Source organism: Phaenicophaeus curvirostris, chromosome 22 (assembly GCF_032191515.1).
Source record: "Phaenicophaeus curvirostris isolate KB17595 chromosome 22, BPBGC_Pcur_1.0, whole genome shotgun sequence".
NCBI classification, from domain to species: Eukaryota; Metazoa; Chordata; class Aves; order Cuculiformes; family Cuculidae; genus Phaenicophaeus; species Phaenicophaeus curvirostris.
The window spans coordinates 5,386,442-5,411,602 of record NC_091413.1 but is presented as its reverse complement, the minus strand read 5'-3'; the positions used below and the strand labels follow the sequence as shown (position 1 = coordinate 5,411,602).

General features: G+C 42.7%; 1 protein-coding gene across 1 annotated transcript; it reads right to left on the bottom strand.

The window, feature by feature from the left end:
- Nucleotides 1-28: 28 nt before the first annotated feature.
- On the bottom strand, nt 29-15,839 carry TNFRSF8 (TNF receptor superfamily member 8). Its single transcript, XM_069875008.1, has 12 exons — nt 15,605-15,839; nt 15,267-15,476; nt 9,318-9,408; nt 7,191-7,316; nt 6,640-6,795; nt 6,444-6,537; nt 5,712-5,992; nt 5,386-5,496; nt 4,788-4,835; nt 3,584-3,609; nt 2,475-2,682; nt 29-1,987 (listed from the first exon to the last, which is right to left on the bottom strand). The coding sequence occupies exons 2-12, from the start codon at nt 15,336-15,338 to the stop codon at nt 1,743-1,745; spliced, it is 1,458 nt and encodes a 485-aa protein (XP_069731109.1). The 5' UTR covers nt 15,339-15,476; nt 15,605-15,839; the 3' UTR covers nt 29-1,742.
- Nucleotides 15,840-25,161: the final 9,322 nt, after the last annotated feature.

The following is a 25,161-nucleotide window of genomic DNA, read 5'->3' as shown; positions in this document are numbered from 1 at the left end:
AGAAAGTGTCATTTTGCCACTATTTAAAAGCTTGGTCCATCCCTCTTCTTCACTGTGGTGCATGGTTCTGGCCTCCGGATGTCCGGAAGAATGTAGTGAAGGTAGAGAAGAGGTCAACTAAAATGACCAAGGCAGTGGAGGGTCTAACTTACATGAGAAACAGAAAACAATGGGAACTCAGCTTGGAGACCGAGGAGGATACAATCAAGAATCACAAAAGCAACTCAGTATTGCACTAAATTCTGTAATACAAGAACTAGTGACACTCACTGAAATTAGTAAGAGGTCAGTTTAGAAGTGGTAAAAGTACTTTTTCACACAGTGAATGGGAACTCTCTGCTGTGTGTTGCCACAGGTGCTTGTGGAGGTGGGTTGTACCAGGAAATTCAAAAGAGAGAAGAAAAAATAATGGCAGTATGAATCAATAGTAAAGGTTGGGACAAACTCTTAAACATCCTTGATCCAATTACAGCTGAAGCTGCAGAACTATGAGGAATACAAAGAGCAGGCATCAGCCAGGCTTATGTGCTCTTCCTAAACAGCATCTCTTACTGCAACTGTCAGAGATAAAATGCCAGGCTCGTACTATTAGTCTGACCCAAGGTGTTTTTCATGCCCTTATGTTCCTTTTGTGTGTTCTGAGACAAAAGACGCTGAAGTTGCACAGCTGTTATTACAGTACCCCGTCCAGGGTAAAACTACAAAGCAAGTCATTGGTTTTGTGGTTCCTTTTTTTTTGATTATTAAGGCACACTTTGTCATCTTGCTCATTTTCCATTGTGCTGAGCAAAAACACAGTCAGCACTATTACATTTACAGTTATCAAACAAGCAGACATTAACAATGTTATTGGAAATAACTACTGTGTCTGTTTTTCAGTCCTTCGTTTTTGCAGAAAACCAGTTTACTTTCTTCTTTTCCCTTTTTACAGACTATGGGCTAAACCCATAGTTCATCCAATATCCAAACATTCAGCCAGTTTAGCTTCCGTCAGAAGAGGCATTTTGTATACTTACTGATGATCTGAAGTAGTCAAGCAAAACATGAATCAGACTCCAAAAAGTCGAAAGAATGGCCTAAAGTATATTAGCCTTCAATTAGTTTTATTTGCCTTCTGTTTTCTGAGCCTATGTGGCACCTTTCAATCCTATTTCCTCAAGAAATACAAAGCCCACAAACTGAAGAGTTCTGTTGTGTTGGGGAAAACGGAAATTGTCATTTCTTTCATTCAAGAGTCGAAGCCTTTAAGAAAAATACCAGATGTTGCAAAATATATGACAGAATTGGAAGTACTGGTAATAGTGGAACAGAAAGAAGATATGAAACGTGGCTGGGTCACGAGCTTAGCTCGGAATTCTGGCCATAATTTTCATGGCTAATAGAAGTAATCAGACATAGTTTTCAATCTATTCTTTCATACAGGAAAAGCAAAGCTGTGAAACTTGTGCTGGCATCCAGACAGCCTCTGAATTTTGTAGCTTTGATTCAGATTTGTTTCCAGTGTGATACTGGGAGACAGAGGGAAAGAGGGATATTTTACATCAGCCGTAAAGTCCAATGATTTGAATGATCCTCTCTCTTAGATAAAATAGGTTCCACCACTCCTTGCTTGAACGTGTTTCAGTGTTTAACATGAGTTTTCAGGTAACCTTAGGCACAATGTGTTTACCTCCCTTGTCAAAGTTTCAGCTTAGTGTCACACGGGATGTTTCTGTAGCTTGACAGATCTGCTCAGTGGGTTACTACTTTTCAGTGGCAGTGGTGGGGTGATGAAATTCCTTCCCCTCTTCTTCCACAGGAATCATCACATCATTCCCTGGAAAAGACTCTGTTTCCTGCTCTGGATAGTGCATTACCAGTTCCTCTTCCATGTTCTCCTGGGCATCAACATTACTTTCACATCCTCTAGCAGCACAATTCTTGCTACTGGGCACTTCTGAAATGGACCCGACAATAACAGTGTCGGCCTTCATGATGTATATTTTGTCTGAGGAAGGAAAAAAACAGTGCTGAGTGTAGGTAACAATCACCGCTGACCCTAGAGATGGTTCCTTTTCATGCAAAATTTGCATTTGGTACTCAGGTTTTCTTTTTCTTCTTCCCCTTTTTTAATCAGAGGCATTCAGATTGAGCCCATCACTGTGAAAACACGGAAGTCTCTAACCTGCTACAGCTTTTGGAATTCATGCATTGTAAGTTGTCTATTTAGTTGTTTATTTAATAAAAAGCAGTTTGAATTTTGAAATCAAGGCGCTGAACATACTATGTCATGAAGAAGGCCTGTATATTTTATACTACACTACCTGCTTTTGGAACGCTGTCAAGGGGACTCTGGGCACTTTCTCTGAAGCAGATCTAGCTCCCATGTGAGGAAGCCATACGCTACAGCAAGGACTACAGGAGAAAGACGAATTAGAGAAGGCAGGATTCTCAAGCCCTGGAACAGCTGCCCAGGGAAGTGAACCAAGACTCACCAATCCGATTGTTTGTGTGATCTCTCACTCGAGAATCGATAGGGCAGTCTGGGGCATTTCCATTGCTCTGTGTCACGTCAGTCAGATTCATATCAGGACTACATGTTTTTTCTGTGCTGGAGACCAAGTTATTGTTGGCTTCCAAAGGGAGGATTTGGTCAATTAACTCCTTTTCTTCTAGCCCATTGTCAGGAGTCAGGATGATCTTCTGGCAATAAAAATAGAGAGTAGAGTGGGGTGAATGTATAAACAACACTACAAAATTGCCATAGGTCTGCAGAATCCTTCTGTGGTAGTCAGAGTAACAGCATGTGCTTCACAGCACCACTGTCATAGGGAGTTAAAAAAACTCCTGATCAAGGAACTTAAGTTTCTTTGAAATAGGTTCCTGCATCACTTAAGACCATATTTAAATATTAGTGTTTCTAAGCTCAGTTCACATAATTTTCAATGATATTTGCAAGAACGTACCCCTGCTTCCACTGAAATCCAGTTTCCTGGATGTTTTGGTAAATTCCACTGCCTTGTCTGCAATTTAGATGCTGATGAACCCTTGCAAAACCACCTATTTGTCATTTTGACCTTTTGCTGTGAGTCTTACACTGAATGCTTGGTTGCAGAGTCTGCTGTCCAGCAATGTAGTAGCAGCTACAACCTGGGGGCTGAAGCTCAGTCTAATATCATTAGAAAAGATAGATGCTAGAGGTAAGAATTTTAAGAGAGTTGCTTGGAAAAAAAAAATTTGAACACAATATTTTTCATATTTACTGGTGAGATAAGTATCAGAGGACAGGAGATAGAAAAGTCATTGTTTATCCTGTGATTTTAGATCTTGTCCAATAGAATGTACCATAAGTGGCACAAGGTCACACCAAATATTCCCTTCACAAGTAAGACTGGCAGCATGACATTATTTACCACCAAATTAAACACAGCCCAACACCAGAAAGAAACAAGTCCTAGAACATCTCAAGGCTCCACCTAGAGGATCACACGTTATAGAGGAAAATCCAAACAAAAAGGCTGGCACTCCATAACAGGACATTTAAACTCATGATTATTTACATTGGAATGGGAAGTGATTTGTTTTGGAAAGTTTTTACACTTACTGCACATTTGTTCACTAGATTAGAACCTGCAATGGAAAGAGGAAAAATTATCAGAATTCACAGCAATCACAAGAATGGTAATATTTGCTCTTGATTATCACCTAGCCATGTCCTAAACTACCACCCAACCCAGCTGCATTAGGCTTTCTCTACCACACGACACACTTAGACGGCTCGGCTTAGGTGACCCAGCAATGTGTTGCTGCCAAGACTGCAAGGTCCTGCTCTCCCCAAAGCCCTTTGTGGCCATCCCTATCACTCTCCCACACCACAATTGGCATTCACCTAATGAAATAAGGAACTGATAAATTGAGTAAAGTTTCTAGATAAGCAGAAGACAGGTTTATTTAAAGGGAAAAAAATGGTTAAAAGGTGTTAATAGCTTTCTACCGGATTAACAAGTTGGATAAGTTCATTGTGTGGTCAAAGGAATATTAAAGGCATGTGATTTTATGCAAGGATGGAGGAAGGGAAGGCCGGGAAAGAAGAGAGGTGGGAATAAAGGGAGCGTACAGCATCCTTCTGTAGTACCATGAAGCTGAGCAGGCTCAGGCCCACTACCTAATTTCACCCTGACATGCAGCCACCTTTATTTTCAATGCATCAGCTCTATAATGCTGCACGCTCAGTTTCTATTGTGTGAGGCAAGTGAGGAAGCAAAAATTCCACTTTAAGAAAACTAAGCTTCACACAAGAGCTGCTAAAGTGTATTCCTGAATAAATGAGTAGACAAAGCCCAGATGTGTGGTGATTAGGAGAATCTAATACAACAGAAGAGAATAGGTCAGTCGATGGAAATGGGAGTGCTGTGAGGGGATGAGTTAATTGGAGAAAATGTGTGTACTGTAGGGATTCTGTACAGGTTGTTAGGGCTAACATCCACATTTTATGGAACTCATGCCCTAGGATGTGCGCCTAGGAATTAATTCAGTTCCAGTAAAACATGCCTGCATGGGCACAGGACCTGACCATTGAGGTGCTGTAGGAAAGAAGTGCCATCTAGAGGCTTGTGACATCCAAAGCATCATCTGCCTGCACAGGACAGACAAGAGGACTGGCCTCTTGCACGCCAGCATAGACATGCATTTGACAATAGAAGTTCCGCCTTTTCAATTAAAATTCCATAAAATAAAGTTCTGTATTAAAACTATCCATTTATTCTTCGGCTATATGGATTACAACTCCTGGTCCATCAGTCACTCACCTTGAGATTTGAGGCTGGATTTGTGCGAAGTGATGGAACGCAGATGTGCTGGTAAAAGAAACCATTCATTTAGCAAATGGAGCGTATCAGCTCTAGCAACTTTACCACACCCAGAGGTCTATGGCCAACCTGCAACGTGCACTTCTTGCTTTCTTTAAAAGAGGGAATGTGGTTCCGCAGGCACAACCCACACGTAACTCCAGGCAAAGCTACTGAGAGTCAATATCAGTAAAATTCATTCTTCCTCTCAGGCTTAAAGTCCAGCCCTATCCCAGAAACCAAAAAATACTCACAAACCACTTCAGGAATCATGTAATATTAGTGTTTGTGCTGAGAGAAGCAGCCATTGGTCCCCCTTTCCCAGCCCAGTTTGTAGTATCTTCCTCCATAAATTCACAGCTGCTTCAACCTTTCTCTCATGTCCTCCAAGAAGCTGCATGAAGTTTCCCTAGAACCCTTATCTGGCCCACCTCCCCCAGGCAGCAGTAAACATTCTCTTCCCCAGTGACCTCAACAAAATTTGGGGATATTTGAGTTCCCAGCTGGCACATACGTGGAGATCAAACAGCATGCTATGTACTATAGCTTTAAAACTCACATTTTCCTTTGAGAATGAGGATCCGCTTCTTGCAGACCTTCCATTTCCAAAATAACAGAGTTCCCACAAGTAGTGTTATCACAGAAAGAACCACTGCCCAAAGAGCTGGACCTGTAGCACAGAAAAGGGAAAGGAGCACAGGGAAGATTAAGAAAAGGCAGAGGGCGAGCAATTAGTAGATCGATGTATTTGAACATAGAACCATGGACAACATTTCACAAGGCATAGGGGATCAGCAAGAAGCTCCCACATAAAAACTGCATTTACCAAAGTTAAATACAAATAAAACATGCCAGAAGACAGTGTAAACACTTTATTTTTGGTACCTCTCATTGTCGTCACCCCTTTGGCTGAGGTAGGAAAAGTGCCAGCCAGAGCTTTCTCTTCAGGAGTTGAACTGGGGTTTTCAGTTGTTGTGGCACTTAAAAGGATACCAGCAACGGTCACCTGGTTCTCCTCATAACTTCTTAGGTCAGAGTTATTTGTCTCATTGATGAATCTCACAGACAAAGTGCCTGGGGTGAGGTAGGTGGGCAACTGGTCCAGGCAAACCTGATTGTGTGTGGCGTTTCCTTGGCTCAGTGCCACTTTGTTTAACTTGGCACAGCTAGGAATGAAAGAGAAAAGAGTATCAGTGCTTGAAGAAACTGCCATAGTACAAGGTAGGAGCATTTTCCACGTGCCAAATGTCCCTTTGGTCAATTTTGTACCCCCTGCATTCATTACTTGCAGTGAAAAAAAGTCACTAGCCTTCTTCTCACCCCTGTGGCAAGAATTCTTGACCTGGATGCAAACCTGATGCTCACACACATGTATAGTGCTGCTATGCTTAGTAAACTAAAACTGAGGCAAGAGGGATTCCTGCCTTCCTTCCTTCGGTACAGAGCTGTGCAACAGGTATAAAGAGAGGCCTTCTGAACTCTGCACATTGGCCCAAAGCTATCCTATGGCCTCTAAGATAAATCTGTATATTTTTCAGCAAAAGCGACAGGTGTGACTTTTTGTTCTTTATTAACTTTAATTAATCAGTTAGTCATTTTAAGGAGCTGTGGACTTACTTTGTGTGAGGCTTGCAGACATCAGTGCTGGAGTCTTGATCAGAGAAGGTCCCAGAAGGGCATTCTTCACAAATAACATCATTTGTTGCGGTGCCTGAACAAAAATGATGAGTGAGGACCGACCAACCAAAATGCATCAGGTCCAGGCCTACGGCCAAGATGAGGAAAGGTAAGCTGGACAGGTAGGAATTCCTACCTCTGACTTTGACTCCAAAGCCAGGCTTGCACACAGTGTGCTTCCGGCAGCGACTGCAGGTGTTCTCGACATCGATTTCGCAGAAAAGGCCTGGGCGGCACTCACACTTTCGGCTGGAATTGAAGGTGCAGGGCTGTTTCTCCACAAGGTCAGGTTCTGTGGGGAAGGAACGGATGCGGTAACAAGGGGTCACTCTGCAAGGAAGACACAAAGTGGGGCCCAAAGCTGAGCAACACCGGTTCAAAGGCTCAGGAAGCAGAACAAGCTGCTGACACTGTCCAGTGGCAACTAAAGTCATGAATAACGAGAGAAGCCTGTAGACAGTGGCTTGTAAGGTAAGACAGAACGGACAAATCTGACTTGGATAAGGGATTTATCAGGATGTCCCGGGTCACACAGGAAGCAATACTGATCATGTGGAAGTTGGCATTCAGCAACCAAGGATGCATAATTTTGTTGCTGCAAATTCTAAGTTAATTAAATATAAATAAAGTGTAAGTCAAATACACAGAGGGAATATAACTGCAAGGTACGCGTGAGGGAAAGCAAACCTTTTGCGCATGATACACAAGCCTCACATTGTAGATTTGGGAATGTTTCCTTCACATATTGTTCAGGTCCACACCTCAGGCAGTCTTCAACTGGGTTCCCAGGACATGCTTTCTTTTTAACATAGCCTGGAGAAAGAAAAACAAAACGTGCAGGATACTTGTTCAAAATCAAAGGAGAAAACCATCCTGAAGTGTTCTTGTATGCTCACTGACCTGCTAGACACAAGTACCACAGTCTCTCTGTACCTGTCATTTAGCTTCTCTAGCCCATCTTTGTCTTTCCCATTCATGTGTGAAGGGATCCCAGCAACACTGTGCGTGGACCCATCACAGCCAGAAGGGTGAAATAAAGAAATTTAAGCTTAATAGTTTAACTATTGAGGCAGTGTTTTTCTTCTGTGAATATGAGCATTCTTTCATTCCTGATGATTTGCTGTTAACTGTGGCTGGGAAATTATCTCAAGTGGTGACTGCAGCACTACCTTGTGGAGCTGGATATCAGATCTAGATTCTAAAACAAAAAAAAAAGGTAAAAACTCATAAATAGAATAAACAGAAGGAAGGTGGAATACCAGCCACTGCACAGCATGAAACGTTTTAGCATATACCACTATTTCCTATAAAACTCTGTTCCTCCCCTTGACAGGAAGAATATATTTTGTTCTGTGATGACAGACAGAAAAGATTCTTCCAGTATCACAAGTATCATTTAACCTGCACAAGAATTAATTACATAAGAAGAGATGTGGCAACCGTAGAAACTGATTAGAATGATCTTTTGAGGTTTGATTTGAAGTTTATTTTGAAGTTGAACTTGAAATTAACTTGAAAACAGAGGATGGCTTGCATGTGGGCCAGTGTGCTCAGACTGAAAGCTGTACATCTGTGGGCTGGAACACCAAGTAAAACCAGGCTGCATCAAGGGTTCGAGATGCTCCACTTTGATTAAATGGTGTTTTAGAAAAGCTTCTCTTTCTTTGCAGGGAGCAGTCAAGCTTGTAGTAGATACGAACAGGTAATTGCTTGAAGAAGTAGTGGAAGATCAAAATGAAAAAGGATTCTTGTGAGTTTCTGTTGTGAAGGAGGATGTGAAGAGATGTCCAAGGATGTGGCAGCAAAACCAGGTTCAGGAATGAGCAGGCTGGCAGCTCATTACAGCCAGATGTAACTCAGATCTCTGCAGTTCACAAGATGTCACTGTGACATCTATCATTTTGGGACCCTTTGCAAAGTACGGTTTTGAAGGAGAAAGGAGCTTTTCTTGAGGCTGGCTCTGAGTCACATCCCCAACCTTCTTCTTCTTTTACAGGACCAGTTTCTCTATACCTTCATCTTGTTTATTTATACAGCTTTTGAATGAATCTTGTGGTGTGGCCAGCAGTACAGGATGTCCCCATGGGAACCCCAGCATTACTGCATGCAAATGCTGGCAACCAACACTAAACCTCTCTTTATTACTAGAGGACAAAGAAATGTCCTTTAAAAAAAACCAAACAGGAAAAGAAAGCATTTCTGTAAGAAGAGGCTGATGATGGTGAAGTACCATGAAATGCCCCACCCACTGTGGGGTTTTTTGGCCAATAGGGGTAGTTTCAGACATTTCCAGAACTTTATCTCACCAAGACGTTTCCTGCTTCAGACCTCATGTGCCCCTGAGTCGCCGCTGGCTTCTGGCAAATCTCGCTGTGTCCTCTGACAAGGGGTTGTTCCCTTTCTCACGTGTGATGCTGTCTAGGTTGTTTTGACTGTGAGGATAGTGATAGATTTTGCACACCTTCGTTTCATATTGTTTTGTCTCTGATTTGCTTAACTTCTCTGTGCTGTTTCCACACCCTGAGGCAAGTTGAAATGAGTTCTTAGACCTGCCTACTTTTAGCTTCTTCAGTGTCAAGTCAACCGATAAAAAACACAATAAATCTAGCAAGTTATCTTATTTGCAAGTTACAGATTGTCTGAACAGGAGCGAGGCAGTGGAGAGAAGTTCACATCTGGATCCACACTAGAGAGTGACTCATGGAACTGTGCTTTTCTGCAAGGACAAAATGCAGTTGTGCAGATACACAGGGTTCCTACTGTCTCTGTGAGAAAGGCTCCACGTTAATTGGACTGAATTATAAACATACTGACCTGAGGGACACTGGTAACAGCAGCTTCGGAAAGTTTCATCATAGAACCAATTCTCATGTGTATCACAGGAATGAGATGGGGTTAACGATCCCTAGAAATCGAAACAGACAAAAGAGAGGCGCTGTTCTTTTCAGGGCAGGACCATGAAACACTGAACTTGGTTAACTCGCCCCAAGTTACATCAGAAAACAGAAACTTTCAGTCAAGGAAGAAATGAACAAAAGGACAAGAAACAGAAACATATCGAAATTAATAAATTTCATCGAGCTCCTGTAATAAAACCGAGAACTCCTGCCTGACGCATTTCTGCACCAACACAGCCACCCTACAAAGCACTTTTTCTAGCTTAGTGCAGAAAGGAAACAGCCAATCTCTGCTTGCTCAGCCTGGTGACAAAGCAAGCTGACAAATGTGCACCCCGTATGTGTCTTTTCTGTAGAGGAAGCTTTAGGCTGTAGGGGGAGGAAGGAGAATTTCTTTCCATCTGTGTGGAGAAGCACCCTCGCTAGCTGGCCACTCAAAGACTAAACTGAGCAACAGGAAAGGACACAAGGAGACCAGTCCTAACCAAAGGGTCAGTCAGGAGGCACGGCAGTGATATGGAGTGAATTAAATCCTAGAAGCACAGAATCATAGAATGGTCTGGGTTGGGAAGGACCTTAAAGAACATCCAGTTCCAATCCCCCTGCCATGGGCAGGGACACCTCCCACTGGGTCAGGGGCTCCAAGCCCCATCCAACCTGGCCTTGAACCTCTCCAGGGATGGGACAGCCACCCCTGCTGTGGGCAACCTGGGCCAGGGCCTCCCCACCCTTACAGCAAAACATTTCTTCCTCAGATCTCATCTCAATCTCTCCCCTCTTTCAGTTGAAAAGTGTTCCTCCACATCCTATCCCTGCAGTTCCTCATCAAGAGCCCTTCCCCAGCTTTCCTGGAGCCCTAGTTACAATATAAATTCTGAGTATAAATTTGACCCGATGCTATGTCTGTCATAAATCCCTGTGTGAACTACGCATACATGCTACACAAACTATGAAAATCTACATACAAGGGTGCTCAATCTTTTTTTTCTCCCTTTCCACAAGAGGGCAGCTATACCCTACAGCCAGCTACATAACACAGGACACCTGCAGCTGCACAAGAAATGCTGCTTTCAAGTATCCTGTTCTAGCACAGCTTTGTAGACACCTTTACTTTTTACTGAGCCAAGTCCAAGGTGCTCTGCTGTAAAAAGCAGTCATTGTAACAAATCATGACATGACTTTCATGGCCGAGAAAACACCTTCTAAAGACCCCGCCACTTCGAATCTGTAGCTACCTGCAAAATATCTTTGAGTGTCACTATGTGTTCATAGAATCATAGAATAGTTTGGGTTGGAAGGGATCTTAAAGATCATGTGAACATGTGAATTAGCTCAGTTTCACCCCCTGTAACTGCTCTTCCCACATGTGAAACGCCACCTCCAACATCTCACCTATAATTAGGGAAATCAGGGTGCAAGTTCGCAATAAAATACTGGCTTGTTTGATGCTTTATTTTGATGAGCTCAGTATTTCTAATTAGGAAGAGGTCACTGGAAGGAATTCACAAAAAAACACTGAGAATTCTAGATTACAAATTTTCCATCCCTACTCCTTTCAAGACTCGGTGCTACTGGAAAGTTACCTTGTGCGTTTCCTTGCTTTGACCATCATCTTAGATCTCTGCGTACAGGAAGACTCCAACTGATAGGACAGAAGTTTTTGAGTTTTTCTCATTCCTCAGCTGTCGCCTATACCTTTTTTGCAGCAGAAATCTAGCCATCAACCACCAAATCCATCCAGATTTGAAAGGACTGCAAAACACTTAATGCTGTTGTTCCTGGGCAGAATGACTGAGTGCTGGAGTTATGCAATATTTTAATGTTGATTAACCAATTCTGTTTAAAAGTAAAAAACATTTCAGTGGTTCAGCCAAAGACAGCATTAGATCTCCATGGAATTATGGAAGTAAAACATGCATATAACTTCTCAGAAATGAAGGTTGTTGAACCGACGTGTCTGTTTTCAATAGCAACTTATCATTTCCATTATAGTGGTAAGCCTACCACAAAGTCCAGCCAGAATACAAATTGGATTTCTAATCCTGTATATCAAAATGACATGGGGGAACTCCTATTGTCTGCATAGTCCAGTCCTGAGCTTGCACTTCCAGGCTGAACCTGTATGAACTCACAGTAAGGTGACACTGAGGCCACCACAAGGCTGAGGACAGGAAAAGGCCCTGTAGCTTCATGTTCTTTCAGCCTTAGAGGAGCCTCTGAAGTTCTATTGCTTGGTCCAACAACTATCAACAATTATGGGTATCTTCATGGTGGTAGCACCAGGAAAACCCAGGCAGGCTCTGTAGAGCATAAAGGGACATACTGTCGCAGAATCACAGTTTGGGTTGGAAGGGACCTCGAAGCACAACCAGTTCCAATCCCTGCCATGGGCAGGGACACCTCCCAGTGGATTAGGGGCTCCAAGCCCCTTCCAACCTGGCCTTGAACCCCTCCAGGGATGGGGCAGCCATGGACTTGCTTGGTTTTACCAAGCCTTGTCCAAATTATCAACAATGGAGCTGTAAATACCTCTTATCATTCCAACACTTGCTGTTCAATTACTAAGGGGACAACGACTGCTCAAGGATAGGTCAGTATGGTACAGTGGAACTTACACTTCACACTGTCTCTAGCTTTTCCAGTGAAACACGAAACCACCTTTCCATCAATAAACTTTGGCAAGTAGTTTGCTTAGGACCACATCAAATGCTGTTTGTAATCAAAACAGGCAGGGGAAAAGATGGTTCTCTTCTAACACCATGGCTATAAAGGAATCTGGGGACAGCACAGGATGATCCTGTTTAGATGAGGGAAATTCTGAGAAAAATTCCCCCCAGCACAGCAGCACTGATCTCCCAGCACAGATACGCATGGGTTTGAGCTGCACAGACCCTTTTTCCAGGCTGGATTACCAGCAGCTGCAGCTCAGAGAGCCTGTCATCTAATGGATTTCTGGTTTTGTGACCGAGACGTTAGCCAAGAATGGAAGCTTTTAAAGAAAACGTCCCTCTTGTCAAGCCTTAATCAGAACAGGGATCACCTAAAAGAAGGGAGGGAATCGGAAGCTCTTACAGCTACGCAAACCCTCTGGCTCTTTGCCATCATCCAGACGTGCAATCCCACTTCCCCTCTCCTACCTGTACCCGTATTTTCCTTCCTCTCTAGCTCAATGAGAGAGCGCAATGGTGTTCCCAGTGGATGAATCAGTTCAAGAATTTTATTTGACTCAGAACTCCGCTTTCTGAATTAGTGAAGTTGGTTTTCGGGGAGCTACTGCACTGAAACACCTCACCCTGTGGCTGCCCAGTCACCGGTGGTACCTTCAGTACAAGAAAGCCAGCGGCTCTGTGCGGCCAGGTTGATGGGCACAGCTGGAATGGGAAACCTCACAGACACCATTTCTGCATCTGTATACTACACCAGAATTGATTTGATCCAGACTGGACATGAGGACACAATGCAGAGTTCATTCTGCTTTATGCCAGCTGTAGAGAAGCACTTAAATGTTTAAATAAACTCGAAGGTAAGCTGGTGTAGTGAACAACAGCCAGGGTAGCAGAAAGCCTACCACTACAAAGTTAACCCGTCCATATTTTTTAACAAGCCATAAGTCTATATAGACTAGGAATTTGCACCTGGCTTTCCTCTAATACAAGGACCTCTTAAATCAAATTCCGTGTACTGTTCACCTGGAGGGAGTCAGAGACTGAATTTCACTGATCTTCTCCTGCATGCGCTTTAAATAAAGGTTTTTGATTTAGCAGGAGCTGGAATACATCTTGTGAAAGAAATACATCCTTTTTAGTGCTTGCTTTTGAGAATTTGTTTTAGATAATAGACTTCTTGTAGCTCTTCTCACTTTGCTTGCATCTACAGATACATTTGCTCCTCCAATTTCACTAATGGCAATTTCAAAGATGGTGCTGAATTCAGTGGACTACTCTGCAATTCAGTCAGGACAAGGTTTGACTCATTTATTTATGGGCTTTTGAGCTCATAGAGAAAGAGTAATGGTGAGGCAGAATAAGAAATCAGCTTGCTATAAATGAGCTGTAAGCCAGGAAGAAAGTGTGTTACGGTAAAAAAAAAAAATCTCCTACTAGCATTGGCCATTCTAGAACTGACTAATACTGCAGCAAAACAGTTGACTCTCAAGCTTCTATCCAAATTCAAACAGACCAAAAGACACTAATAATCTAAGGCTTCAAGTAGCCAAGCTTCATCTGCTTGATAGTAAAGACATTATTAACAAGTGAGAGTTAACTGAATATTAAAACAAACAAAACCCAAGCTGTTGACTCCAGTGAGGTACAATATAGTTTAATGTTAACATTAAACACCACCACTTGTAGTCCAGTAGCATTAAAAGAGGCCACTGTGACAGAGGCAATATAGAAAGAGAGTGAAAACTAGTTGCTTATCCCAGCAAGATCTACGTACTTATTCCACATAACGGCTGATTTTGTAGTGAGTCTGAATGCTGACAATAATACTAGAAAACCAAATTTTCTGTCTGCCTCTTTCAGTTTGTGAACAAACCACCAAAAGCGATGTTAAATAGCAAAAATATCATCTTTTTTCTTTTGGCTTTCTCCTAAAGCAGCGTGCATTCGGCAGGCTAGGCAAGCTTATCTGAATGCCCCCCTAAGCATCCCTCGAGTGGGTAAGGACTACTGACTCCAGTCCTACAGAAGAACAGCGGTTCTTCTACATTTCAGGAAGGAGACAGTGGCAGGACAGATAACCAGGGCAAAACAGAGCAAATGTGCAATGTGGGAGGGGAATTTACACCCAAAGACACAAGGACAAACTCCTACTCTTACCAAAAGAGCCAGGAGGATCTTTTTCAAATGTCTGTGAAGAGGATGCAGGACTTGGAGTCAGTTCCTTGTTAAAAACCTCCTGATAGCCCAGGGGCTGTGCTACATCATTCATTGACAAGGTACAATCAGTATAGTGTGTGCTCCTATTTCCATTGCAAGGAAAACCAGCCAATTTTAGGACCCAATGCAGCGTGAAATTACTCACCTACTTGACCCTACCTGTGCTGAGAGCCTCTGCAACTGACCTTTTTGTGTGTGCGTGTGCATAAGTGTCAGGAAATTACCTGGAGTGATGCCAGGGGCTGAGGGCTCCTTGCCACGTGATCCACAAGGGAGGAGAGGGTAACTGGCAGGGGATGCAAAGCAAACCGCAACAGAAGATACGATCTGAGCAGGCAGCTAGCTTGCATCTACAGCATCAGCTGAGTGCGACTAGTGGGCTCTGTCTATTTTAAGTCCATTCAATGCAGAAAGCCCATTCATAAGGAAGTCGGTGTCAGAGGTTGTAAAAAGGAATGTATTTTATTGTTTCGTTTACCATCCTACCATTCAATTTGCAAGCCCTGACTCACGCTAGCAGAATGGGCAGAAGCCCTCTGAACCGAGCTCTGCAAGGACCATGCCTGCCACAGAGCACCTGGCCATAGAGGCAAAAATAAACGCCACTCACCCAAACAAATGAGTACAGGCCTCCACCTCTATCAAATCTCTCCTTATTCCCCAACTATGATGTGCCCAGAGGCACAGTAACACTAGCAATGCCAACAAAAACATGCAGATCACAGCTCACATGCACTGCTTCTGCCTGAGAAGTTCCCAGAGAGAGCAAACTCTCTTGATAGGTCTGCTTTCCACCTTGATCTCCTGACAGCTCTGCTTTATACATTTATCACCCCACGCTGCACAAAACCTGTTTCTGTGGACACTCACTACCCAGCACGCAAATTATGGGCAGGACAGCCCTGCAGCCCAGGGTGTCCCCACACTTCTCCAGGCTCCTGCATCCCGAGGAGCTGCAGGATCCCGGTGCCACCCTGCCTTACCTGTGGGGCTGGCTGGATGTCCTGGAGAAGCAGCAGGAGCCACAGTCCAAGTGCTAAGCTGCAGGCAGCCATCTGCAGCGGTGTTAAATCCCCCCAGCTCTCAGCATTGCAGGTTAGACAGCCAGGTTGCTCCTTCTGAAGGTTGAGATCCACCCAGGGTCCAGCCCAGTCTTGCTTCTTGCCTTTTCACTCAGTTCAGAACCATTCCAGCTGTTCAAGACAAGCAGGGGAGAGAATTTGAGACTCAAGCTGAGAAAACAATTTAGAAGGAAGGAGGAGGAAGGGCTGCCCCAAAAAAGAAAAGTAAAAAAAGAACAAAACAAAACCGCGTCAATCACCGTCCCGGAGCTGTTGGGTTTCTGCAAGTTGGTTGCACGCATCAAGGTTGTCACCCGAGGTACACAGCTGGCTGTGCAGAAACACAGGCTCCTGAGTCATCTAGGCTGTCCTCGGAGAGCACTTCACCACACTAAAGCCTTGGCCAGGCATGAGTCCAAGCCCTGCCCCGTCCATCCGCCACACTCCCATGAGCTGCAAGCAAGCCTCAAGAGAGTTCCCAGTAAGAAACACTCATTTTTTTTCAGTACAGTCATTCCACTCCTGTTTGGATGACTGTCTGAATGCTCTCAACCAACCAGGGAGACCCTGTGAAGGTTTAGGCTTCACACATTGCCATTTAAACACCAACACACCACAGAGCATCCTCTCGAGGATCCTTCTCTTTCCTCCCACCTGAAATCAATTCCCATTGCTGTCAATAATCCCCTGGGCTGCTACCTGTCATTTCACTCGCTTCCATAGGTTACTCCAGATAACGGAGTTTGGTTCTGGTGCCTGGGGAGGTTTCTGCTTGTTTAAGGTGTCACAGAGCTTTCTTATCTGCCCTAAAGGTTTTGTCAAAAGTAAAAGTTAGCCACTTCAAAAAGGGCCAGACTGCCTTGAGAACCTCCGTGAGTCGTGAGTCGCTCAGGAAAAGAAAGAGAATTTGAATTCTCACAGTCACGGGTTTCTGATTCTCACTCTTATCAGTGAAAAGAAAATAAAAACAAAAGAAACGTGAAACGACTGAAAGTTGAATAACTGATTGTCTTATCAAAGCCCCACAGGTACCTCACTGCCAGCACAACAGAGAATGAAAGCTGAGAGAGCATTCCACAGGGACCCTGGCATCATGTATCTTGAACTCTTTTAGCTGCCTCTCTCTCTATCTCCAGATCACCTAAAGCCCAGGTGCTTTCAGAACATTGCACTGTGTGTCTGACATACTTCAAACCTCTTGTCTTCACTCTGTTGGGTTCCTTCACAGATTATAAGCTCTCTTAGCCATAAAAGCTATGGTGGTAGATACACCTTTAAGGTCTAGGAGCAACTAAGGATTTGAACGTCCAAATATTACATTATTGGTTTTCCTAATTAAATAATGATCTAGAAGATGCCTTCAGTGTCTGTGATAACGTGCCATTAGGGAAGTCTCCCAATTTATGTGTGTGTTTTCAAGGGACACAGTAGTCAGAGCAATTAGTGAGCTCAGTTTGTCTTATCTATCTTTTTATTTTTTCCCCTGATCTGTTCCTATCTCAGCTTTTCTAGTAGAAGGACAGGAACCAAGATAAGACACAGCCCGTTAAGTTTTAGCCTCTGTAAGTCGTATGACTGGTGAGTTCAATGTATCTGATACAAAAACTAAGGACGCAAGTACAAAAAAATTGTGTGTGAAAGACTTCCCAGAACTGGGAGAGTTTTCTGTCCTGTCTTCCAGGAAAAAAAAAAAAGACTGAAATAAGCATATAGAGCATTTTGCATAAATACGTACGCTAGCTCCTTTTCAATTAAGGGTGTCAATAATTTTTTAACCTATTGAGTAATTTCAATCAAATTTGGCTGAAGATGCCATGTCATTAAGTTTTACAAAGTTTCATGGAAGGAGATGACTTGGATAGAGAGGCAAGATTCTAGTTATGCGCACCGAGGGAAAAGCTGCAATGGGAGAAAAGAATCCATCTCATGCATCCAAAGTGAAACCAGGCTTCTCAGCTGACACCCTGCTCAGAACTTCTTACTCTGAAATCCATCCTTCATCGAACGAGACACTTGAAAGGGTAGGAAGCGGAAAGCGCTTATTGTTGCTGCTGGGTTTTCAGGAAGGTTACTACAAGGCACAAAGCTTTTACAAGCCTGTAATGAAAGAAACAGCAATGAGAAGGGTGAAGAGGTTGTGTTTGTAGGAATGTTCTGACCTGCACATATTTTGAACTGAGTGCATTAATTTCAGCCTCTGTGTGCTTTGAATTCAAAGACAATGAAAGGGGCTTTCCAAAAGAAGTCCTATCAGTAACTGGAAGAAGCACCTCTGTTTTATAATAAACCCACACTGTTGTTCTCTAAATATTGCCTGCATTTCCTAGAAAATAATTTTCTATGTTAACATGAAAAAAAAAAAAGCAGAACAAATAGAAGGAAACAAACAACCCCTATTTCTCTGTTCTACCATCACAGGACAACATCTATCAAAAAAAACCAGGCAAAGTCCCTAGGAGCATGCTATTATTATTTACATTGTTTATTTTATTACATGCATTGCTCTCTAACATCTGAATTTCCTTTTGTTTTAAATGTCAAATCAGCAATGGCTGAAGACAATGTTGCCTGGCATTTTCTATTTTAATTAATTCACTCTGTGCCGAGCTTGGCTAATGCTTAGGGAATTTTTATACTGTAGAAGCAGCATTGTTACAGACACATTGAGGCAAAAGCACTCAGGACACGGCTGATTTTAGTTTCATATGGTTCTTTTAGCATGGTTCCTTGTAGGTTTTAATACGTATATACAGTCATTATATATCGAGCTGTATCAGTGGCATAAAAGCATTGAGAGAAGTGTCATCTCTAAGCTTCGGTGAAAGAGATAAAGGACACCACTGAATTCAAAAGGATACATATTAAAATAACCTTGTGTAAAATCTGTATTTTGGTGTCTGTCAGTGTTGCTATTTAGAGCACTGCAGAACGCTGATGAAATATCACTAAACCCTTGCTCCTCAGCTAGATGAAACACCACCAGACCCTAAAACTTCCCCAGGAGTCTCAGTAGTGCCAAAGGCAGCGATATACACGACATCCCACAAGGGGTACAAATGAAAGGTGGAATCCTTAACAAGTTAAAAAAGAAATAGGAAGCATTTACTATATTAAAAAAGAAAAATCTCACGGTTAAAGGAAGGAAAGCAAGCAGTCACCAAGAATGAATTTTCTCGACACCACGTAATCTATTTATGCATTTTAGCCCTTGGAGAGCTCTCCTCCTGGGGATCTTGCAAAGGGATGCTATGGTAACAACACGCAGTGAGAGTATTTGGGATCTCAATCATTTCAGGCACTGTAAGGGAAGCCGACATCCTAAAGCTGTCTGGAAATCTTTGGGAGGCAAAAGAGGACAGATGGGAGGGAGGGCGACACCGGTACAATGAGATCTCATTGAGAAACATAATTTACTGAGTAAGCAATCAGAGCTTGAACTGGCCAGAGTGACAAAGTATTTGGACTTGTCTGAACGTGTAAAAAGGAATAAAATCTCTCACAGATTGACAAAATTCTGTCCCTCTATGCCACTCCAGTACTGATACTTATTTTCTGGCACATGCATTTCTCTTATTCTTAGTATTAAATATTTATCAATCCATTTACTCATGTCCCATCAATCAAACCACTCTGCCACATGTTAAGTACATTGCAGATGCTCTTGATAACATGACGTGCAGAGCTATATTGATTTAGGAATTCACCTTGGTATATTTGTCCACTGTGATCAACAAAGAAGATGGCAGGAAGCTCATGTTGCATATTTGTTGAAATGTAGCAATGACTTGAAACAAGAATTCCCAGCAGGAAAAAAAATAAAATGAGTTGGGGTCATAATAAAATCCCAATGCACAGGGGAAATCCAAAGTCATTTCAGTAGCTGTAGATGGTCATTCTCACAGGGCGTTCCTGTTTTCTAGTAAAAATAATAGAAGAAGCGATCGTCTTCCTTGCTTTACATAAAGTTTCACGCATATGCAAACCAGCAATCTAAAATAAAAGAATAGACTCATTCTTGTTTGTTTGCGACTTGAGACCTTTGTTTCAATCAGCTGTGCTCTTGCTGAGTACAGAAAATTTCTTGGCAATTAATGAACAACCAACGGAAGGAGACGCATCCCGGCCTCTTCCCAAGCAATGATGAAGTTACTTTTTTTTTTACATTACAGCATATAACGTCAAAAAGCACTTAGGTGAAACAGCCAATTCCTGACTGTGGGAAGCTCAGGAAAACAATCAGCATTTTTCTGACTCTGAGCCACAACAGAGCTGTTGGAAGAGTTGTCCACACAGCAGAGAACCAAGATGCACTGGGAAACAAGAATCTCCTCAGCTAATATAGTCTTACTGTCAGGAATCTTGCTTCAGCCAAGATCTATGTATCCCCCCACAGAAAGCCCATTGATTCCATTAATGTCCCATAGTTTTCATTCTAGTTACTTCCACCCAAACATACCCTCAGTTTATGCAGCAGAATATAAGGCAGGGCTACCCTCAGGCTTTCCAGAATCCACAAAGTCACTCGTAGCGTTGTTCTGCTTAAAGAATCCAGTGTCGTGGAATTGTAACTCTGTATTTCTGCTACCAGAGATTTGGACTCAGTGCTTATACGCTAAACAAGATACAATGATATGTCTTTCTGTCATTTTATTCACTTTTTGAGTGGCTTGAGCCATTCAAAACTTTGATTGAAACACTACTTTAAGCAGCTACAAATGTGTCAGACTGCTCATGCTAATAATAATGATAACACAGCTTACTTTTCAATTCAATTTCTTTTACAGATATCATTTACATAAAGTTGATGCAGATAAAAATCTTAAAACTGTTTTTGATAACCAACACTCCTGCCTTACACAGTGATAAAGTAACTAATGTAACAAAAAAAAGAACCTGTATAAAATGTCTTTTTTTTCTGGTGCACAGCAGCTTCAAAACTAAAGCGCTTTTTGAGTCAGACTGAAAAATGAGAAGAGCTGACAGAGAACTCAGTACTCTCAGGAGAGACTCAGCTTCCATGAAAGAAACCAAAACCGTGTCACAGAATTACTATGCCCACAGGCTGGCTGAGAGAGAGATGAGCTAAGAAGAAAGATCACATCATGTCTGTACTTTCAGTAATTGTGACTACAGCTTCTAGAAGAGTGGTAGATTTACACATCGTCATTCTCCACAGAGAAAGCTCTTCTTAAAGATGTTGTTATTTGAATATCATTTGCTTTCTGCCCTTCCGACCATACCTTGCTAGAAATATGGATATGGTTTAGTGTTTGATAGGAACGGTTGGACTCGATGATCCGGTGGGTCTCTTCCAACCTGGTTATTCTGTGATTCTGTGATTCTGTGAAATGGAGAGGCTCAAGGGTGAACCTTCCAGGCTCCTGGCAGGACAGCCACTCGTTCATCACAGCTACAAAGAAAGTAGTGGGTAATAAAGGTTGGATGGGTAATACCACGTGAAGGTTGCGGCATTTTAAAGATCCTTCATGCCCTAGCACATGCCCACAACACCCTAGCACTGGTTTAATTTAAAGCAAAACTCGTCTCTGCTGCTCTTTTGCTGCAGTAATCATACTGTAAAACTTAATGAGCCACGACAGCATTATTTGGTTTGGGCCCCTCTCCACACCCCTGGCGTTTGCACTGACACAAATTAATCCACGAGCACCAGCTTTGACTTCAGCTTGGTCTTTCCTCAGGTCAAAGTCCTTCTCTGGAGATCTAAAGCTCCTGGTTTCCCTTTCCTCACCAGAAACTGTAGGAAGACTCCTGTAAAGATATCAGTTACATGGAAGGACTGGTAAAAGGCATGAAACTAAGTTTCTAAACATACAGTACGTCCACACAGAGCACTAATCAGCAGCAGCCAACTTGCAGTATATTTACACCTTTTTTATGTCACAGTAATTCCCCTGACATAGAAAGTCTAGTCAAAATGGTTAAGTACACTCAAAGCAGCACGTTCAAGGTTCACATTATTTGATCTTGACTGCATAGTTATTCTTAATGAGTGTGGTGTCAAGCTTTATCGGACACTTAAAAGACCTTGTTTTTCAGCTGAGAAGACGATGACCTCCTCTGTTTTCAAGGAGACCTTCAAAGTTTTGGAAAGAAAGTGCCACATAATTCATATAAAGGACAAAGACAGAACCAACTGAGGGCATGAAAAAGCTTAAACTAGGTGACAGCCACGACTAGGACTGGAGAGGAAGGAGACCAGCTCTGCAGGGAGGAAAGCGCTGATGAGGGAAACTCGGATTGATTGGTTGCTGCAAATAAAAACTGTGTTAGAAGGAATGGCCAAGTGCAAAGGAGATTTAACGCTAGCATTTCTTAAATTTTGAGTATCAGATTTCACATTTTTAATGGTGTTCTCGTACTCCAGTCTGGGTATTGATTATTTGAGGTTCATTAAAACTAAAACCTAACCCATCAGAGCCAATTTTCACCTACAGTTTTTTGGAAGTCGCTATTCAACCGCGAACAGAATCTAACCAGAAAGTAGACTCCGGCACTCAAGAATTCTGTTCTGTAAATTCTTGGCAGAAGATGCTATGAAAAACTTCAGTGAAAGGCGCTATGAAGTGAGAGTTTCAAGCATAGAGCAGAACCAAAGCAAGAGGTAAAAGACGCTTTTGCAGAGTCTTGCCATTCCTCAAAAGATCTGCTTTCAGATATTTTGTATGTGTGAACTGACAGGTCGCTCGTAGCCAGGTTCAGCTATTTCAGCAAAGCATTTAACCTGGGGAGTTCATCTTAAGTCAATAAACAGCTCCCAAACAAACCAGCTGTTTCAGGATGAAACACCATTCTGTCATTTACTGGAAATTATGTATGATCTTACTGCACTCCCTGTATTAACTTTCTTTTTTCTTCTTTTACTTTGGGAATAAATACATCCTTCTAAAAGATTCCCAGAATTATGAGCATTTCACTTCCTTCTAATAACGAGAAATTCTGCTCACATTTACACAAACAAATACAAACTCAGTCAATTCAACTGAGTAACTCTTAAATCTCTACTACTGGAAAGGCGAAGAACTTTACTAAGTCCAAAACAGTAATGAGATATGCCTGAGTTTCTCTTATTAACTACCCTTTGGGCAAATACTTTACGCAATTGTTAATGCTGTTACTGCAACTGAAATGTGCTCTATGCATAAAGCCTGGGTAAATAAAACAGGGAAGCAGCAAAAGCACCAAGAGTTCCAATTCTATGTATTTTAATCCAAATTTGAAAATAGGAATGTTTGGGGAAGGCTGGCTGTGTGGTTAAAACACAGGAATGCAAGTCATTAGTTCCAGTACTGTAACAGACCCTTTGAGTAACTCATATCTTTTCTTGGTAGTCTCATTTTCATCTAAAAGCTGAGCATTATGAAGCCTTTCTATTAACAGAAGCAAGACGAGCTTTCCCTTGCTGACCTTCTGAGAAAGAAACAAACGGGAATATTTTCAGGACATAGTCTTTTCAAAGAGTATAACATTTTTCTTCTATGACTCTTACTTTCCTCTTCCTGGTAGTGTGGTTTTGCTCTGCAGAAACCAATGGAAAATACCAGCTGAAGGAGAATCATAGCAACATAGAATTGTAAAGGTTGGAAAAGACTTCTAAGATCCACCAGTCTAACCGTCAGCCCAACCTCACTGTGCCTACTAAACCATGTCCTCACATGCCACAGCCACACGGTTTTTGAACCCCTTCAGGGCTGGAGAGTCCCCCGCTGCCCTGGGCAGCCTCTGCCAGGTCTTCACCACTCGCTTAATAGAGACATTTTTCACAATATCCAATCTAAACCTCCCCTGGCACAACTTGAAGCCATTTCCTCTCGTCCTATCAGTTGTTACTTGGGAGAAGAGACCAGCAGCCACCTCACCACAACCTGCCTTCAGGGAGTCGTATAGAGCGAGGAGGTCTCCCCTCAGCCTCCTCTTCTCTAGGCTAAACAATCCTAGTTCCCTCAGCTGCTGCTTATAAGACTTGTAAGAGAAACCCAAGAAAAAAGAAGAAAACCAAGAGAAAACCAAGTCCAGAATGAATAAATCAGCACTACATTCATTCAAGACTCTTGGTACTAATTCTTACAAGGTACTGACAGCAAGAAGCACCCGAGACAGCAACAAAACTGCCTTTGCTGAGAGGGGGCAGATAGACAAACCCCTAACAGCAGCCTTACACTGTCACTGAGAAGCAGACAGAACTAGGTTTTAAAGGCTGAACTGCACTGCTCTGTTAAAACCAACCACAAACATTACTTACTGTGTCTGATTTGTTTAATTAAGCAAAGCTGGATTTCCCAGCTTATCTATTACCGTAGGGTTGTATGCATGCAGCACAGTCAGAACGTGGAACTAAACCACCAGTTTTACCATCAAAGCATCAGGCAGGCATTGTCATGTCAAAAGAAAACCAACACAAACGGGTAAAGCCACTGGAGTCAGCCATCGACAGACGATACAGCTGCACACACTGAGCTGGCACGTTCCTAGGTGCTATGAGTTGAAAAAAAATAACTGAGGTCATGTTAAGAACACTAGACTTCACTGTGGCTTTTCCAGCTTCTAGTGGCTTCCAAGTGGGAGCAACATAGTACCTTCCAATTTTGTCAAACATTCTCCACTGTAATCACAGCCATCAGTCACACATCAGAGTGAGATTCCTACCTTATCCTCAAGGGATTTTAAGCCTCATTGCAGAAGACAGTTGGGAATAGACTGCCACCTCTCTATGGCCACATTTGAGTCCTCTCTTCCCACACCTAACTGATCAAGATAAAAAAACTTCATCTTAAAACCATCACAACAAACATCTCCTGGTCTCCAATGTAACAACAACGCAAATGAAGCCAGGCTTCAGTGGACTGTTCCTCACCGCCTGTTACAGAAAATTCTTTCTCCTTGGGGTTTACCATGCATCTCGGGCACCAGGTGGACATCTTTCCCTAGATCTCTGCCACAGGCCATACATGACTCCCTCCAAGAATGGGAGATAAGCTATCCCAGGGCCCTGCGCCTGCATTACAAAGTTCAGCATTTGTATTATTAGGTCGTTAAGCTCCGGAGACAGTGGTACAATATTGGGAACCCTTCCTACCACACCATTTTGAAGCCCAGATCAGCCAAGGTCTCCCTCCACTCCACATCAAATTCCTCCTTGCCCAGTTCAGCCCTCCTCTCCACAGTCCCAGTATTTCATGCCATCTGCCTCCTCCCAACACAATTCTCAGCACTCTGGCTTCCTACTACACACTCCCACAGCCTCACCTCTGCTTAGCCTCCTCTCCAGAAGCCCCTGGCCTCCAAACATTCCTGTTCTGCTAACCCACAATCCTGACATCCCATGAACATTAACCCACCCCACCCTGTTCTTCCCTGGAAGTGAAGAATCCATCACAGCGCAGGTTGCTGCAAAGTCCACAGCTCAAGTGCAGAAGCTGCTTTAACACCGGATGATATGCAATTTTCCATCCAGTAAACAGACGTGTTCCTTTATGACATGCCCACAGGTAACACCTCCACCATCCTCAATCATGAAAGGGTGCATTATCTCCAACTGTGTAACGTTTACCATAGTTCAAAGCGCCTGTGTAAAACTGTGTTATTACACTCTAACTCACTACAGTATCCACACCCAAACCGCTCCTCAGAGCACATGGTTCAAAGGCATCTCGAGCAGGCCTGTTACTCATTACTGCTCTAGGCTGGATAAAACTCCTTTGCCCATCTTTTGGATTGAGATTTTGTTTCATATTCAGTACCAAAACAAAACAAAAGCTGGTTCTCATAAACCATGACCTCGCTTTCTAGAAATTACTTT